Source organism: Phyllostomus discolor, chromosome 13, assembly GCF_004126475.2.
Source record: "Phyllostomus discolor isolate MPI-MPIP mPhyDis1 chromosome 13, mPhyDis1.pri.v3, whole genome shotgun sequence".
NCBI lineage: Eukaryota > Metazoa > Chordata > Mammalia > Chiroptera > Phyllostomidae > Phyllostomus > Phyllostomus discolor.
Window position 1 is genome coordinate 15,691,348 of NC_040915.2, and position 18,656 is coordinate 15,710,003.

Below are 18,656 nucleotides of genomic sequence, written 5' to 3' on the forward strand. Positions count from 1 at the left end.
ATTCTAGGACTTTCTTTAAGGCCAATGGAACTGTTAAATTGACTCCAATATTTTATAAAACAGCAAGGGTGGTTTTGATTTTGAAAACAAGTATGTAAATGTGCTTGTCCAAGGGAGGAAGAAGACATTGTTAGATGCCCTAAAACTCACTGTTGCCCAAGAAACTTCCCAGGTAGGCACCTGGTTAAATCAGACTTAATTCATGAACAATTTCTAAGAGCAAATTAGATTCAAACTTTTAAAAAAGCCTGAGTTCCATTTATATACTATGGGTTTGTTTATTGTTTCATCGATTTGGTTACTGATTACAACCCCCTTTGGGCAAAGAGTGATAAGTAAGTAGGGGAGGGAAGGAAGTTACTGGTTTAACAGTCTTCTCAACCATAAAGAATCAGATTTCAAAGAACCGGCTTCTCCCAATTTACCTAATGAATTTGACCACTACGGTAGTAGTCTGAGTAAATAAAGAGGATTATACCATTTTTAAGAAATTACAAGTCATATCCCAATGGTAGAAACTGATACCCATCACTTTCTTTGGTAAGCTATTTGTTTTCCTTTTTCTTTTTTAATGTTCAAAGAGTTTGCCTTACTTTGTTTTATTTTCTTCTATTACTGTCTTTTCTAAACCCATTTAAAAAAACCCCTCACTATATGTGTCTCTTGGTTATTACTTGTATTTACTTCTATTTGCATTAAATTGCTTTTTGAAGTACGTATAGCTGCAGCATAGGAAACTATAACACATCTAATAATAGTGTAAGTTCCCAGTAAAAGCTTGTTACATCAAAGAGCAAATACAAGGTCTAATGGAAGACTTTAATTGCTTAGGAACATTCCATTCATTCATTCATGCATTCATTCAGTAAATATTTGTTGATCACCTATTATGTGCCAGACGTTGTAGGTGCTAAGGACCTGGAGGTGGATAAACGGGTAGGATCCTTGTGCAGATGGAGTTTACTTTCTAGTGGAGGGAGGCAGACAATAAGCAAATCAACCAACCAAATATGAAAACTACACTAGAATGCTATGCAGAGAACTAAAATTAAATGAGCTGATAAGTGGGTCAAAACATCAGAATAGGCATCAGGAAGACCTCTCAGAGGTCCTTTAGGCTGAGGTCTTACTCCAGTTAATATGGCCACATGATGAATTACCCATGAGCTTGGTGACTTAAAGACAGCAATTTATTACACTCCCGAGTTCTCTGGGTCAGGAATTGTGAGGGGGTTATGGAGGAGACAGCTTGTCTCTGCTTCACAACGTCAGGGGTATAGCTGGGAAGCATGAAGTCTGGGGCATGGAACCACTTCAGGGTTTGCTCAGTCACATGTCTGCAGGTTGATGCTGACTGCTGGCCAGCACACCTACACAGGGTCTCCCCATGTGTCCTGGCTGGCTTCTAAGGATAAGTGTCCTGAAAGCCAGGCGGCAGCTTTGTTATGTTTTTATGATCTTGCCTTGGAAGTCACATAGTGTCATTTTTGTCATACCCGATTAATTAATATGATTACAAAGACCTACCTACTTTCAACAGAGCAACACAGACTCCATCTCTTGATGGAGGAGTGTCAATCCTGCATTGCAGGGTACAAACTGATGTGGCCTTCTTTGGAAAAATCCAGCCTGCCACAGGCCTGAATGACAAGAAGGAGCTAATAATATAAAAATCAAGGGGAAGAACATTCCAGACAAAGGCCCTACGCAAAAAACATGGCACATATTTGAAATGCAGATGAAAGATCAGGGTAATAGGACATAGAGAGCAACCGAAAGAGTGGTAAAAGACAGCACTGGAAAGACGGTCAGGGGATTGCTGGTGGGAATGCTGACTGGCGCAGCCACTGTGGAGGTTCCTCAAAACATTGAAAATGGAACTGCCGTATGCCCCAGTGATTCCACCTCTGGGAATGTATCTGAAGAAACACAAAACACTAGTTTGAAAGAATATATGCACCCTTGAGTTCATTTTAGCATTATTTACAATAACCAAGCTATGGAAGCAGCCCAAGTGCCCATTATATAAATAAATAAATAAATAAATAAATAAATACAACTGTGGTCCATTTACACAATGCAATATTAATTGGCCAGAAAGAAAGAACAAAATTTTACTGCTTGTGACAGCATGGATGGACCTAGGAGGTTTATGCTAAATGAAATAAATGAGTCAGAGAAAGACAAATACCATATGATTTCATATGGAATGGTATGATTTTATATATGGAATAAAGAATAATATAAATGAACTAACAAAATTGAAACAGACTTATATATACAGAGAACAGACTCCTGGTTGCCAGAGGGGAGGGAGGTTTGGGGACTGGGTAAAAAAATTGAAGTGATTAAGAAGTACAAATTAGTAGTTATAAAATACCCGCAGGGATGTAATGTACAGCATAGGGAATACAGTCAATAATACTCTAATAACTATGTATGCTGTCAGGTGGGTACTTTAATCATCGGGGCTATCACTTCATAAATTATGTAATTAAGCACTCTGCTGTAAACCTGAAACTAATATAAATAATATAGAATGTGAACTATAATAGAAAAATAAAATTCAAAAGAATCCTATGTGACCTAGAAGCGAGAAAAAGAAGAGATCATTAAATATCTAACTAAAATGAATATATGCCAGCAGTTATAAAGGAAAATAGTTGTACATGTATATATTTATCTTTCTATAAATGAAAATAGTTGTATCTTTATCTCTATAAATGACATACTTCTGTCTACAGAAGTAATTCTGTATCGTAAGAAACCTCAGAGACAAAGTGAAAAGATAAATGATAAACTAAGAAAAAGACCTTTGCTGCCCATGTGACATGGGCCATGCTTGTTAGGGATAGCCTGTACCACTGACACCACGACACAGGCAACCACAAAATGAGCAGAGACTACAAAGAACAGGCTCACAGGAAAAAATGCAAGTGATCCGTAATCATGGAAAGATGTACAACCTCATCATAACGAAAGAAACACAAAGCAAAGCAGCCTACTTCACTTGATTGACAAAAACAGCACCAAAAGCCATCATTTTTTACTAAATTGACAACAATTAACAATGCTTGATAAAACATGGTATTGGTGAGGATGAGGGAGAATATTGGCACTCTTATACACTGTTAGTATAAATGTTTTCTATGGAAATTTGGCAGCAGGTATTAGATTTTAAAATGCATATTTTCTGCCCTGGCTGCTGTGCTCAGTGGGTTGAGTACAGGCCTGCGAATCAAAGGGTCGCCGGTTCAATTTCTAGTCAGGGCGCTTGCCTGGGTTGCAGGCCAGGTTGCCAGTGGGGGTGTGTGGGAGGCAACCACACATTGATGTTTCTCTCCCTCTGTCTCCTTCCCCTCCCCTCTCTCTAAAAATAAATAAATGAAATCCTTAAGAAAACAAACAAAAAAATGCATATTTTCTTTGCCCTAGCAATTCAACTGTTTGAATACAATCTTATGGATATATTTACTCCTATATGCAATGGTATCTGTTTGAGGATATAGATTTATTATTATTTATAATAGTAAAAAATTGAAATTATTCAGATGACATCATTAGGGGGTCAGATTTATAAACTGATTTTAGCCCATCCAGAGAAGAATGGACCTCTGCAGGTATTTAGAAGAATGTGGAAGATAAAAAAGGTACTAATTTAGAAAGATGTTCAAAATGTATTACGTGAAAAAGGTAAAGACAGCATGAATAAGATGATATTTAAAGGACTTTTATGCACGTTCATAAAAATATGAATATCTATCTATCTTACTTAACCTGATTTCTGAAAGGATATACATTTCATAAAACTTTAATAAGTAGTGTTTGAAGTATGGAGTTCTAGGCTGAAGGAAAGAGAATTTTAGTCTTCATTGTACAGCTTCTGTAACAGTTTTTTTTTTTTCTTTAAAACCTTGGGCATATTTTAATTTTAAAATTAAAGAGTAATACTAAAAATATCATGAGCGTGTTTCTACAAGGCCCTTAGGAAGTGACGTTACCAGTAGAAATTTCAGGCATGGATACACTGTCATATTTTTGGCTCTTTGGTGCCCCTCAAATTACACTGCTTGACATTCTTGCTGCCTGGGTAGACCACAGCAATACTCTGAGTTGAGAGTAAAAAAGTTATCAGCCATTTATTGTTCCTATCTCTTTGACTCCTATTACCAAGTCTTGCAGTTTCCACACCATTTGGAAACTGCTGGTTAGAAAAGCCTGCTGTCAGGTCCAGCAGAGCGCCCTGCCACTGGTATGCACTGGGGCCGCCAACTTGGCGGGTGTGCAGCCGCCAGTATCACTACAGCGATTGCCTTTGAGAGTTAGGTGAGCAGTCGGGTCACCAAGTGGGCAGCTCTGCCCTGGTCAGGAGAGGCAATTCAGCGAGTTTGTGGGCCTTGTACAGAATTCCGTTCTGCTCTTCCTCAATTTCTTGGAGGACACAGTGTCATTTTAGCCATTACTTAGGTCTGGTGTGTGAGAGCCCATGATGACAAATTACTGAAAAGAATGAAGCAACTTATCTAGTTAATTTAGGCTTAGCACTTATATTATCAACTTCACAAAAATGGCCTACTGCTAGCAATAGAACTCACCTATTAATATTATGGCCATGTAATAAAAAAGTGATGTAAAGCAGAGGGTGATTGGGTCCTGAAGTCTATATGTGCTTGCTGACAATGAACAGCCCAGATAAACTGTGACAGGTCATGATTAACTTAAAGTGTCTAAATACATCTGAGCCTTGAAGAATAAAATACGTAAAATAAGAATGGCCATTGGTGCAGTGGAAGCTTGTGGAGTATTTCCAATGTCTGTTTTCTTTTACCAGTACCCTAGATGAAGTGCAGAGATTTCGTTCTGAGCTCAGGCTCTGGAGCCAGGGGCCTGAGGCCAAATCTCAGGCCCACTGTGTCCTAGCTGTGTACACTTGGACACCTGGGCGGGATTTTTTTTTTTCCTTACAAAACCTAACATCTGGCTTGTGAGAATGAAAAAAGGTCAGGGTGAGAATACTAAGTGTTGAGCATAGAGCTTGGCACAGAGTGAGAGCTCAGTGGATGAAAGAAAGAGAATCGCCACTGCCGCCAAAATCATCATCTCCGTGTCCTCACGGTCACAACCAACTGCTTAAAATAGGAGCATGAGAATGATGTGGCTTCTGGTTTGCTAGAATTGTTAAATGGATTTGGTGCACAAACACATCCTAGTCAATGACGGGAAAGTGGTTTTTCCTTATTATGTTTCAGAAATAGGTTTCTTTCTTTCTTTCTTTCTTTTTTTTAAACATTGGGCTTTGATGATTTAGTTGTGTGCATGGTGGAGACACACGTTTTTATTCACATGGACTTGGACTTGAATTCCAGCTCTACTCCTGATCACATGGTAGGTGACCTGGAGAAATTTGGTTCATCTCCCTGAGCCTCAGTGGCCTTATCTGAAAAATGCAGATAACAATTCCTGGGCTTCAGGGAGAATTAAGTGTCATTATATTTGAACAGCACTGGGCACATATATGTTCCATTACTGTTAGTTCCTATACTAGTGGGAAAAGGATGAGCTCATGGGAATTTCAAGGGGGCATTTTAAACTGCCTTACAACATGAAACACCTGGCTCACAGGTGACTGGATCCACTGCTTCAGCAAACCCCACAGCACAGCTAAATCACAGCTCAGTTGATCGAGCCATGGGGGTCACTTAACTTAGCAGAGCCAAGAAAATCTTCTGAGAACACACAAGTCACTCTGCCAATACAAGGTATCATCATTAGTGGCTAATTCCTAAGACAGGCTAACTCTGTGGCTGGGGTCCCTGCCAGAGTTGTTCTGGAGGTGGGGGATTGAATCACCTGGGGTTCATTCACAAACCGACTGCCTGGTGCTTTGTTTGCTCATCACAGTCCAAATGGCTTCCCAGCAGGTTTCTGCTGGTCTTGCCTTAACTCCCACCCCAGGCCCCACGGCAGCAGCATGACTTTGGGATGACGGTGTCTCAGGGACTCTGACTCTAGCATCTCAGCTGCCAGCTGGTCTTTCTTGGGCCACAAGGGGCTTCTTCTCTGGCTTGGTCCCCCTGACAGAGAAGGCCTGGGGAAGAGAATCAGAAGGTAGAGGTGGCTTCTGGAGGGAACCCCTATCTGAGGAGGGGTCTGGGGTAAGGGGCAGTTTCTGTGCAAAAGGGGGAGGGCAGACAGCTGCCCCACAGTGCTGAGGGGGGCAAGGTTTGCTTGTCCTCGCTGCTGCCGCAGTATTTGCAGTAGTAAAAATCTGGAACCAACCAGAATGCCCATCACCCGGGGATTGGCTCACCAAGTACAAAGGCATCCATGTTCTTGTAGAAAATTACCCAATGATTACAGACTTAGCTGGAGCTCCATTCATTCACCTGGAGGAATGTCAGTGCTGTGAGGACAACAAGGTGCAGAGAAATGTATGTAAAAGTAACCCCTGATGGCCACAAATAATAATGGCTTACACTCAGCATCTATTCAAAATAAGCCAGCTGCTGGGCTGAGTGCTTCTTAGCTGTTAACTAATATGAATCTCCCCAAACCCTGATGTGGGTGTTATAATTATTCATATGCTACAGGAAAAAATAATCCTAAAACCTAGAGTTGCCTGTGGCCATATAGTCAATAAGAGCTGAGTCAGAATTTTCACATGGATTGCAGCCAGAGCTCTCAACCACTTTTCTGTACTCTTACTCACACACGTTTGTTGAGTACAGAGAAAGCTTGAAGGAATTTGTGTCAGAACCAGGGTGTCTGAATGTGTTTGATTTGGGTGCCCCCTCGGTGGGCGTTTGAATCATTTGACCCAGTCTGGCCTTTGACGATGCATGGTCTCCGATGGTCCTGCCATCATTCAGGCGAGTCACGGAATCCACTGCACTGCGAGGGTCTACCACATTCCCCCATCTGGGTCAGGGTGAAGTCTGAGGCTCATTAACTAGTGGTCACAAACACAGTAACAACATGGTTACTAGTTGTTAGCTGCTGATGTTTCAGATCATAGAATTGATTCTGGGGTTAGAATGTTTAAATTTGATTAATCTCAGGTATCAAATTAACAGACACTTGATCAATCTCCTTTTGTTACAATGTGGTAATAGCCTTTTGACTGCCTTTTCCCTTCCCATAATAAAAGTAAAATATGCTTATTTAAAAGTTTGAGAAAATATAAGTAAATATAGAGAAGAAAATGTAAGTCACCTATAATTCTATAATCTAAAGGTGATGACTGTTAACATTAACTTTTAACATTAGACAGAGATCTTCCTAGGTTTTTATCAGTTAGGCACACAGATATATTCAAAATGAAAATGTGATCTTGCTATCAATTGTCTTACAATGTGATTATTTTTCACATAACAACACAATACAAACATCTTCCCAAATCAATAAAATACCAATCATTTATAATGACTGCAAAAGTGCTCCATGGCAAAGATAAAATACTTTATCTAACTAGTTCCCATGCTGATGCAAATTCTAATGTTCACTAATGTGTGATTGTAATTCACATACATGTATTATAAAACACTAGTTTGACTGTTTATTTAGGCCAAATTATTAAAACTGGTATTTCTGGAAAGGGGTCCATAAGGATATTGATATATTTTGTAACCTGGCCTCCAGAGATGTCCCAGTTTACACTCCCACCAGTTATGTAGAAAGTGCCTATTGCGCCAGCCCCTGGGTAACGTTGGGGGCTATCACTGTTTTCATCTTTGCCTTTCTAATGGGTCACATGTGTTTATTCATTGCTTCTATTACCATTCTTTGATTACTTGTTAGGCAGACAAATTCTTATACTTATGTGCTGGCCATGTATAATGGTATCCTCCATTCTTTTGATGAGTTTTCTCCTGGATCTTTCACATAGCACCTTACTGGTGATATGGTTTCCCTGAATGCGTTTCTTTAAAATTATAATCCATAATAGCAGTTACTGACCAGTTATATAAACAACAGATGTGGTAGTAATAATGCCAATAACAGCTAGGCTATTCTAAGTACATTTACAATATTAACTGATTTAATCCTATAACAATCTTTCAAAGCAGATACTGGTTTTTAGGCCCATCTTATGGATGAAGAAGGTGAAATCCAGGTCATAGTTCAAAACTGGTGTTCTGGGAGTCAACACTGCAGTGGGTCTCCTGGAGCCTTTGGTCACGACCACTGCGCTTTACCTGCAGCCTCGTCCCACCCACACCACGCCATCATCCCCTCAATGACCATTTCTACCGCTGGTAGTCATCTTCATGACACTGCTATTTCTCAAGTACTCACTAGGTGTGTTCTGGTTGCTAAGATAAATATTTTCTCTTTTTTGTTCAGCATGTATTCAACAAGTGTTACTTTTATTGAGGACCTATTATGTCCTTGACACTATTTTAGTTGCTGGAGATATGGTATGAAACAAAGCCAAAAAACTCATCTTGATGAAGCTAACAGTTTTGTGGGGATACAAACAAAATTTGTATACATAATTATATACTGTAACTCTATACATAATTATTTAAAAACACGGTGCTTTAATATGTTATCTCAATTCTTGTAACAACTATATGAGTTGTTAAGTGCTGTTGTCACCCCCATTGTGTTGATGAGGAAACCCGAGCTGGGAAGGCTGGTATCTTGCCCAAGGCCACACAGCTGAGTGGGCAGAGCATGCACCTGTGCCTTCACACTCTTTCTCCCTCCACATTCTGGTGCGTCTATCTAATGGTGAGGAGGGCACACCCGCCACATGCCGCGTTCCCACACCACGTGCTCCTCTTTTGGCAGAAAAGGGCAGAGAGTTCTGTGACTGAAAATCTTCATTTGTGTGTGTGGTTTCTGGCCCCTCCCAAATTAAGTCACTCCAGGATCCTGTAGTTGCCTTTGTTGATATCCAGATAAAATACTGGTATATCTACACTTAGTTCAGTATGACTGCAAGACAAAGACGGGATAAAGGAGGCATTGCTCTGGGATGAAGACTTTGTTTATACATGCACAGTGTTTATTATACATTTCCCTAGAGAGGCAAAGACAAAGAGGAGGATGGCAAAATGCCTCCCTACAACACTCTCTCCCCCTCTCTCTTCCATTTGTTTTCAAATGTATGTGAATTAGCCAAACCCATTTGGCTGTGTCTCTTCAATTACTGGGTTTAATTTGTGTTGCTGACAGCTTTTCAGAAGAAAACAGCCTCACTGAATCCTCAGGACCCACACACAATATACAGTAGAAACCAAAGAGCAGTAAGGCACCAAAGAGCAGTATTTATCACAAAATACCCAAAAAAAGCCTTTTTCTCAAAAAGTACATTTTTGAGACCTTAAGTGAAATACACACTGCTTAATAAAGCCCATACTGGAGTGTAAAGGCAATGAAAAGACAAGCAGAACAAATAGCTGATGTTCCAAGAGTTCAATTGCACATTAAAACAAAACAAAACAAAAACATACCCCTGGTTGGCTACGTTAAAATGTCCTTTCATATGAAATAAATTGTTATAAACCCCTGCGGGCCAGAAAATGCCTGTTAATTATTATTATTATTTATAAAGTACTGAAAGTGTGCAGGGCCATGCACATGTTACAGTTTGCCCCTGGAAGGGCTCTACTGGCTGTGCACGAGGTCAGTACCTGAGAAAGCAAGTCTGCCTGAGAAGCCACCACAGACCAACACCAGTGTCTGAAAATGCCTTTTGAAATCAGGTAAGTTTTATGGATTTATTTCATTGCAATAGAGAAATAGCCTAATTTGTTTCTGATTATATAAAAGCAATAGCTTATCTATGTAACACATTCAGATTATAATGGAAGAACATAAAGCATATCAAAACACAGAAGTTATCCTTAATTCTACTCTTAAAGATCATTTCTAATATTTTGACATATTTCTGTCCATGATTATGAATTTTATGGTCAGGTATAGCCTAGTAAGTTTGAAGACCTAGTTAAAATGGGTAAATTCCTAGAAACAAATGAAAAGTCAAAATTGGTATAGAGAAGAAATACAAAATTTGAATATGTCAATGTGTATTAAACAATTTGAAATGATAAAAACCTGTCCTTCTCAACAAACTCCAGGCCCAGATGGTTTTATTGGAATGTTCTCCCAAATCTTTAAAGAATACAATTTTTTATCTTGTAAATGTTTTGGGAATAGAGAGGGGGCAAACTCTATGCACATCATTTTATAAGGCTGGCCTGATTCCAAACTGAGATGAGCACAGCACATACATGGGAGGAGTAGGCCAACTTAATGTATTGACATGGATTCAAAAACTCTGAGTAAAACATTAATTAACCTAGCTGTAGATTTAAAAATAATACATCAAGATCAAGTTGACTTTATTTCAGGCATACAGGATTGTTCAACAAAAAATTCATTTACATATGTTAGTGTATTCACAGACTAATGGAGAAAAACTTGTATAATGATATCAGTCAAGATAAAAAATACATTTGATAAGGTTCAACACCAATTTATGATCAAAACTCTTAGCCCTAAGAATAGCGAAAACTTCCTTAACTTACAAAGGTCCTTTATACTAAGAATCTGTCAAAAGTACTATAGTTAATGGAGAAGTTTAGATTCAATTGTCCTTTAGGTTAAAATGACAAGGATGCATGCTCTTACCAGTAGAGGTCTTGGCTGGGACTAAAGACAAGACAAAGGAATAGTAAGAATGAGGTTTAGAAGGGGTAGTAGATTATGTCTGTCCTCAGTTACTCACTGCTCTCCCTGCCCCGCCTCCTGCAAGAGGGTTAGTTACACTTGCCTGCTTTGCCATGTGATTTGCAGAGCTTTCCTCTGGAAAGAGGAATCTTTCTGCCCTGATGCCATCAGATTTGACCATATGATGGGTTTTGGCCAATGAATATGAATGGATTTGCCAGTGTGCCAGTTTTGAACAGAAGCTTTGCTAGCCATTGTGTGGATTTGCTGGCTCCCCCATGCTTCCCTTCTGCTACGAGAATGGCATACTCCTTATTAGGGCTGCTTCTCCAGCTTGGATCCCAGAATAAGAAAACATACAGAGCAGAGCTGCAGCCAACATATACTCAACATGTAACATGAGTGAGAAATAAATTTTGTTGCAAATCACTGAGATTTGTGTGTTGGTTGTTACCATAGCATTAGCTTAGTGAGAGCCAATTCATAAGAAGGTAAGAGATAAAAAACTGTCTTCATTTGCACATGATATGATTGTTCATCTAGAAAGACCAATGGAATCAAAAGACACACTATTATGCCCTGGTTGGTGTGGCTCAGTGGCTGAGTGCTGGCCTGAGAAATAGGAGGTCACTGGTTCGATTCCCAGTCAGGGCGCATGCCTGGGTTGCAGGCCAGTCCCGGGTTGGGATGTGCTATTAATGTTCTCTCACACATTGATGTGTCTCCCCCTCTCTTTCTCACTTCCTGTTCCTCTCTAAAAATAAAAATAAAATATTTTAGAAAAAGATTTGTAAAAAAGACTAAAAAAAAGACACACTATTAGAACCACTGTAAGAACTGAGTAAGATTGCTGCACACAAGATCAATTCCCCTTTTTTAGCACTCGCAACAGCCAATTGGAAAACATCATAAATAATCATTTTAATTCCCACAACCAAGAAATCTATTAAATATCTAGGAGTAATTATATTAATAAAATAATACATAAAGTATCTACAGAGGAAGCAGAAAACTTTAAAATGTTAGTTAAAATAATCAGAATAAATGAACATTCTATGCCTTTGGATAAGACAATTTAATATTATACTATAAAGACCTCATCTCCCATTTAATCTATAAATTCAATGTAATACCATAAAAACCCCACTTAGATTTTTCTTTTGAGGAATGTGTTAACAACTTACTTTAAAATTTATTTGGGAGAATAAAAGTTTATGAATGTCCAAGTCAAGCTTAAAAAACATGAATAAAAAGGGAGTTTGCCTTACTAGACATTAAAACACATGATAAAGCCACAGTAACAAAAACAGTGGTGCATTGGTGGGGGAAAAAACAATACATATAAATAGGCCAACAAAATAGGACAGATTGATTAGACACTGATCTATATGTATACATGGAAACTTAAATATAATGAAAAGGATATCACGTGTCAGTACCTAGAAGCTTACTTTGAGGAAAAATGACTCACTATAAAGGCAGAAAAAAGGTAGATCATTGCTTCATATAACATACAAATGTGGACTCCCCATAGATTAAAGACCTAGTAGAAAATGCATAACTATAGACTTCTGGCCAAGATGGAGGCGTAAGTAGAGACACTGTGCCTCCTCACACAACCAAAAGAAGGACAACAACAATTTAAAAACAAAAAACAACCAGAACTGACAGAAAATTGAACTGTATGGAAGTCTGACAACCAAGGAGTTAAAGAAGAAACATCCATCCAGACCTGTAAGAGGGGCAGAGACGGGCAGCTGGGCAGAGAGGACTCCAGGCAAAGCGATGGTTGAGGACCGAGGTGGGCAAGATTGCAGCTGGCTGGCAAGGCAACAGATGGCCAGTGAGGCAGCAGCTGGAGGACCCGAAAGTCGGTGGCTGGTGGAGCCTGCGGTCCCACATTCACATGCAGATAAACCAGGAGGAACACCTGGGGAGCAAGACAGACTCACAGCCCAATCCCATTATGGGGAAATAAAGCCTCAAACCACTGATTGAAAATACCCGTGGGGGTTGAGGTGCCAGGAGAAACTTCCAGCCTCTCAGAAGAGTTCATTGGAGAGACCTACAGGGTTCTAGAACATACACAAGCCAATCCACCAGGGAATCAGCACCAGAAGGGCCCAGTTTGCTTATGAGTAGTGGGGGAAGTAATTGAAATCCAGCAGAGAGTGGAGCAAGTGCCACTGTTCCCTCTCAACCCCTGCCCCACATACAGCGTCACAAAGCAGCAACATCAATTGCCCCACCCTGGTGAACACCTAAGTCTCCACCTCTTATATGTAGCAGATGCACCGAGACAAAAAAAAAAAAAAAAAAGCCCAAATGAAAGAACAGTTCAAAGCTCCAGAAAAAATACAACTAAGTGATGAAGAGATGACCTATCAGATGTGCAGTTCAAAACACTGGTAATCAGGATGCTCACAGGACTGGTTGAATTTGGTTGCAAATTAGATAAAAAAATGAAGGCTATGCTAAGTGAAATAAGGGAAAATATTCAGGGAATGAATAGTGATGGGAAGGAAACTGGGACTTTAATCAATGGTGTGGACCAGAAGGAAGAAAGAAATATTCAACTAGAAAAGAATGAAGAAACAAGAATTCAAAAAAATGAGGAGATGCTTAGGAACCTCCAGGACATCTTCAAATGTTCCAACATCTGAATTATAGGGGTGCCAGAAGGAGAAGAGGAAGAGCAACAAATTAAAAACTTATTTGAACAAATAATGAAGGAGAACTTTCCCAATCTGGAAAAGGAAATAGACTTCCAGGAAGTACAGGAAGCTCAGAGAGTCCCAAAGTTGGACCCAAGGAAGCGCACACCAAGGCACAACATAGTTACATTACCCAAAATTAAACCTAAGGAGAGAATCTTAGAAGCAGCAATAGAAAAGAAGAAGGTTACCTACAAAGGAATCAGCTGATTTCTCAAAAGAGACCTTACAGGCAAGAAGGGGTTGGAAAGAAGTATTCCAAGTCATGAAAGGGGAGGACGTACATATTCAAGATTACTCTACCCAACAAAGCTTTCATTTAGCATGGAAGGGCAGATGAAGTGCTTCTCAGGTCAAGTTAAAGGAGTTCATCATCACCAAGCCCTTATTATATGAAATGTTAAAGGGATTTATCTAAAAAAAGAAGATAAAAAATATGAACAGTAAAATGACAGCAAACTCACAATTAACAACGAAACCTAAAACAAAAGCAAACTAAGCAAACAACTAGAACAGAAACAGAACCACATAAATGGAGATCACATGGAAGGTTATCAACAGGGGAGTGGGAGGGGGAGAGAGGGGGAAAAGGTACGGAGAATCAGTAGTATAGATGGTAGGTAGAAAATAGACAGGGGGAGGTTAAGAATAGTATGGGAAATGTAGAAGCCAAAGAACTTATATGTATGACCCATGGACATGAACTAAAGGGGGGGAATGTGGGTGGGAGAGGCTGTGCAGGGTGGAGGGGAATAAGGGGGGGTTGGGACAACTGTAATAACATAATCAATAAAATATATTAAAAAATAAAAACAAACAAAAAAAGAAAATGCACAACTATAAAATTAATGGAGCATTATGCAGGAAAATATCTTGGTGACCGAAAGACAGGGAAAAGCTTTTCAAAAACACAGTTTCAAAAACAAAAATCATAAGGCAAGGTACTGATGACTTTGAGTCCATCAACATTGAGGCTTTCTGTTCAAAGAAGTCACCATGGACAAATTTATTTCACAGATGGCAATTTGGGAAAAAAATAAAAAATGTCTAAAACCCATAAGAGCTAGGTTAATAACGTAAGTAACTTCTGCAAAAGAGAAAAGCAGCAACTCCAATAGAAAAATAGGCAAAGGAGACCAACAAGGCAATTTACAGAACAGAAGTTATGCCTCAAATCATTAATAATGTGAGAAATATAAATTAAAACATGAGTTGTCTCTTTATATTTACTAGGCTGATAAAAGTTGGAAAGGTGGATAAGGCCAAGTGTTGCTGGGGAAGTGGGGGCAGAGGAACCTCATCATTACCGAGGGACTACAGCAGCCTTTCTGGAGGATATCTGGCACTACTTGGTCAGATTAAGAATATACATACCACCAAACCCAGCCATTCTACCCCTAGGTATGTATTTCAAAGAAGACCTTGCATGGGTCCTTAAGAGAATGTGCATTAGGAGACTTATGACAATGTTATTTGTAGCAGTGGAGAGTTGAACATGACTTATGAGTCCAGTCTCTGAAAGAGTAGTTAGATGAAACGTTGAGGACGCACACTTTGAAGTACTAAGCAAGCATTTAGAAGGAATGAATCATATTTACACACAGCAGCATGGGTGGATCTTTAAAACACAGTGCTAGTGAGAAAAAGCATTATCAATGAGATGTATAATCTGATAGTTTCATATAATTAAAAACACAATACAAAACAATACCTATGTTGCAATATGTGTATATAAAAAAAGCAAACATGAGTACATTAGAATGGCTGACCAAGGTGGGGATGGAACCTAAATAAGTACATAAAGGTCATTCTTTAGTCTATACCCAGAGATAATAGCTGCTGACATTTTTGTATCTTTTCATCTATCATAATAATAATGGCTATCAGTTACAGATCACTTATTGTAGGGTAGGACTGTGCTAATTGATTTATACACTTTATCCATTTAATTCTCCTAATAATCTCAGAAAGCAAATTCCTTTACTATTCCTTTGGAAAAGAGGAAAAAACTGAGGCTGAGGGAGATTTGACAGACTGGCCAAGCAGAGAATGGATTTGAACCCATATCAATCTGACAGTTAACCACTATCCTGCGTTGCCTCCATCCAGACCATTTGGCATGTGATAATACAAGCTTGCATTTTCTGTTACAAGAATGAGATCACACATTACAGCTTCCAACATATGCCATATTTTTAAAAATTTAACATTTACTTATATAATGAATCTCTTCACCATAGTAAATATAGACTTTTAATCTCATTTTCAAAGGCTGCATAATATTTCATTGTCTGAATGCATGATGAAGGAATACAATAGTAAAGAGATGGAGGATGACTTTTATCTCCAAATGGAAGATATCTAATGGGCAATGAAATAAAGACTCCATAATGTCAGAAATGTGTCAGTTGAGGAGTGATTCTTGACAACTCTTAGCAGCTAGGGAACTTAGAGCTCTTGTATAACCTTTCAGTTTAATTGAACTCTGGAAACATGTAGAGGATGCAGTCTGGAGAATGGTTACACTGAAAACAGTGTTACCACATAGTGGAACCAATGGAAATAGATTTACTTTTACTTAAGGCAATGACTATCTTTTAAAAGATGTAGATTTTGGTTCTTTTTCACGATTGCTTTGGTTATTCAGGGTCTTCTATAGTTCCATATATATTTTAGAATTTTTTTCTATTTCTGTAAAAAAAATTTGAAATTCTGATAGAGATTGCATTAATTCTATAGAAGGCTTTGGACAGTATGGGCACTTTAACAATATTAATTCTTCAGATCCATGAAAATGGGATATCTTGCCATTTGTTTGTATCTTCAATTTCTTTCAGCAGCAAACTGTCAGGGACCAGACGGGAGGGGGGCAGAGGAAAGAAGGGAAGGACTTAGTTAGAGAACAAGTATGAAAGACCCATGGACATGGACAACAGGGTGGGGATTGTGGGAGTGGGGGGAGGGCAGGGGAGAACAATGGGGAAAAAGTAGGACAACTGTAATAAAACAATAACAATTAAAGAAAAGAAAATATCTTGTACTTTTTATTGTGCAGATCTTTCACTTTCTTGGTTAAATTTATTTCTAAGTATTTTATTTTTCCCATGCTATTGTGAGCAGAATTGTTTTATTTGTTTTTTTTAGGTATTTCATTGTTGTGTATAGAAACCCAATTGATTTATGTGTTGATTTTGTATCCCACAACTTTACCGAATCTGTTAATTAGTTCCAAAAATTTTTTGGTTGTGTCTTTAGGATTTTCTCTGTACAAGATCATATCATATGCAAATGAAGAGATTTCTACTTCTTCCTTTCTGATTTGAATGCTTTTTATTTCTTTATCTTGCCTGACTTCTCTAGCTAGGATTTCTAGTACTACGTTAAATAAGAGTAGTGATAGTAGGCACCCTTGTCCTGTTCCTGACCTTAGAAGAAAAGCTTTCAACTTTTGAACATTGAGTATAATTAGCTATGGGTTCAGAGTATGTCCATCGATACCCAATTTGTTGAGAAGAACAAAGCTAGAGGCATCATACTTCCTAATTTCAAACTATACTGTAAGCTATAATAATCAAAATGGTATGGTAGTGGCATAAAAATGAACACAGAGACTAACAGAACAGAATAAGGGACTCAGAAATAAACCCTTACATGTGTGGTCAACTAGTATTTGATAAGGGAGCCAAGAACAGCCATTTTTTGTAAGTAGATAATTATCTCCCTATACTTTTTAGTTTGGTAGAGCAATAGAGCCAAAGCCATTTCCTCTCATTGAACATTAGAACACAGCTCAGTCTGCTACATTTTTATTCTTCCACAGTGGAAAGGTAAGTGTGCAAAGAGCTGAAAAGTGTGTGTCTCTGGCAAGTAAGAAAAGCAGGGATTGGTTTAAACACACAATTTAAAAAAAAAAAAAGCTTCACTCATCTCACTATAACTGAAGTTGTATGAAATTTTATTCAGTAAAGATGAGTCTTAAATTACTGTGTAAGTGTGGGACTAAATATTACATGTATATAAATTCTGAGTCAATTAAACTTTTAAGTATACAAGGGAAGGCTTGATACATAAAGTCACTCTAGTGTTGTTTTTAACAAACAAAACCATATTGCTTTTCTTTCTTTGATGTAAATTCAGATTTACATATGTATTAACATTTTGAAATTCAAATTACTAAAGTTATTAAATTAAGAAACAACTCACGACAGTCTTAGCCAAGTCACAGTGATTTCCTGCCTCAACAGTGCTCCAGTGGGACCCGGCACTTGCCACCCCATCCCAGCCAGCTGCCCAGATCCATCCTTCTGCCACCTCACAGCGTCCTCAGACCACCTTGAGGCCCCCACCACCACTCCAGCACTGCGAAACTGCCTGTCCTCAGTCGCCTATCAGGATGGCTATGTCTACCTCACAGGTGTACCAGAACTGCCACCAAGACTTGGAGGCCACCATCAACTGCCAGATCAATGGGGAGCTCTACAATTTCTACACCTACCTGTCTGTGTCTTGTTACTTGAACCATGATGATATGGCTTTGAATACTTTGCCAAGCATTTTCTTCTCATGAGGAGAGGGAACATGCTGAGAAACTGATGAAGCTGCAGAACCAACGAGGTGGCCAAATCTCTCAGGATATCAAGAAACCAGACTGTGATGACTGGGAGAATGGGCTGAATGCAATGGAATGTGCATTACACTTGGAAAAAAAGGTGGATCAGTCACTACTGGACTTGCACAGACTGGCCACTGAAAAAACTGACCATCATTTGTGTGAGTTCATTGGGACTCACTACCTGGATGAGCAGGTGAAATCCATCAAAGAACTGGGTGACCCAGCAACCAACCTGCGCAGGTTGAGGGCCCCTGAGATTGACATGGCAGAGGGTCTCTTTGACAAGCACGCTCTGGGAGACAGTACAGAGAGCTCAGCCTTAGGCTGCCTTCCCATGGCCATGAGGTCGGGGGGACTTCCCTAGTCACCAAAGCAGTATGTGCATGTCAGAGTGACCTTCACCTTTTCTATAACCTGTACCAAATCATCCACTTACTTCCTTCATCTGTACCATTCCTTCAAATAAATTTGGTACCAAAACAAAACAAAACAAAACAAAACCCTTCACATATTGATTTTTTTCCCCTGAATTTTGTTATTCTGTTTTTTTGTGTATGTTTTATTTTTTGACTATCTTTTCACTACTATGAATTTTCCAGGATCATGCTTCAACAATAAGCATGCATGATCTTTATAATGAGGAATGCATAAAT

At 38.9% G+C, this 18,656-nt stretch overlaps 1 protein-coding gene across 1 annotated transcript in view; it reads left to right on the forward strand.

The window, feature by feature from the left end:
• The window catches only part of LOC114510312 (ferritin heavy chain-like), a 55,580-nt gene extending 37,198 nt beyond the window's left edge, over positions 1 to 18,382 (forward strand). Inside the window, 2 exon segments of the mRNA XM_036014482.1 lie at positions 17,636 to 17,948; positions 17,950 to 18,382. Coding sequence (XP_035870375.1) covers positions 17,636 to 17,948; positions 17,950 to 18,367 — 731 coding nt within the window. The 3' untranslated portion in view covers positions 18,368 to 18,382.
• Positions 18,383 to 18,656: the final 274 nt, after the last annotated feature.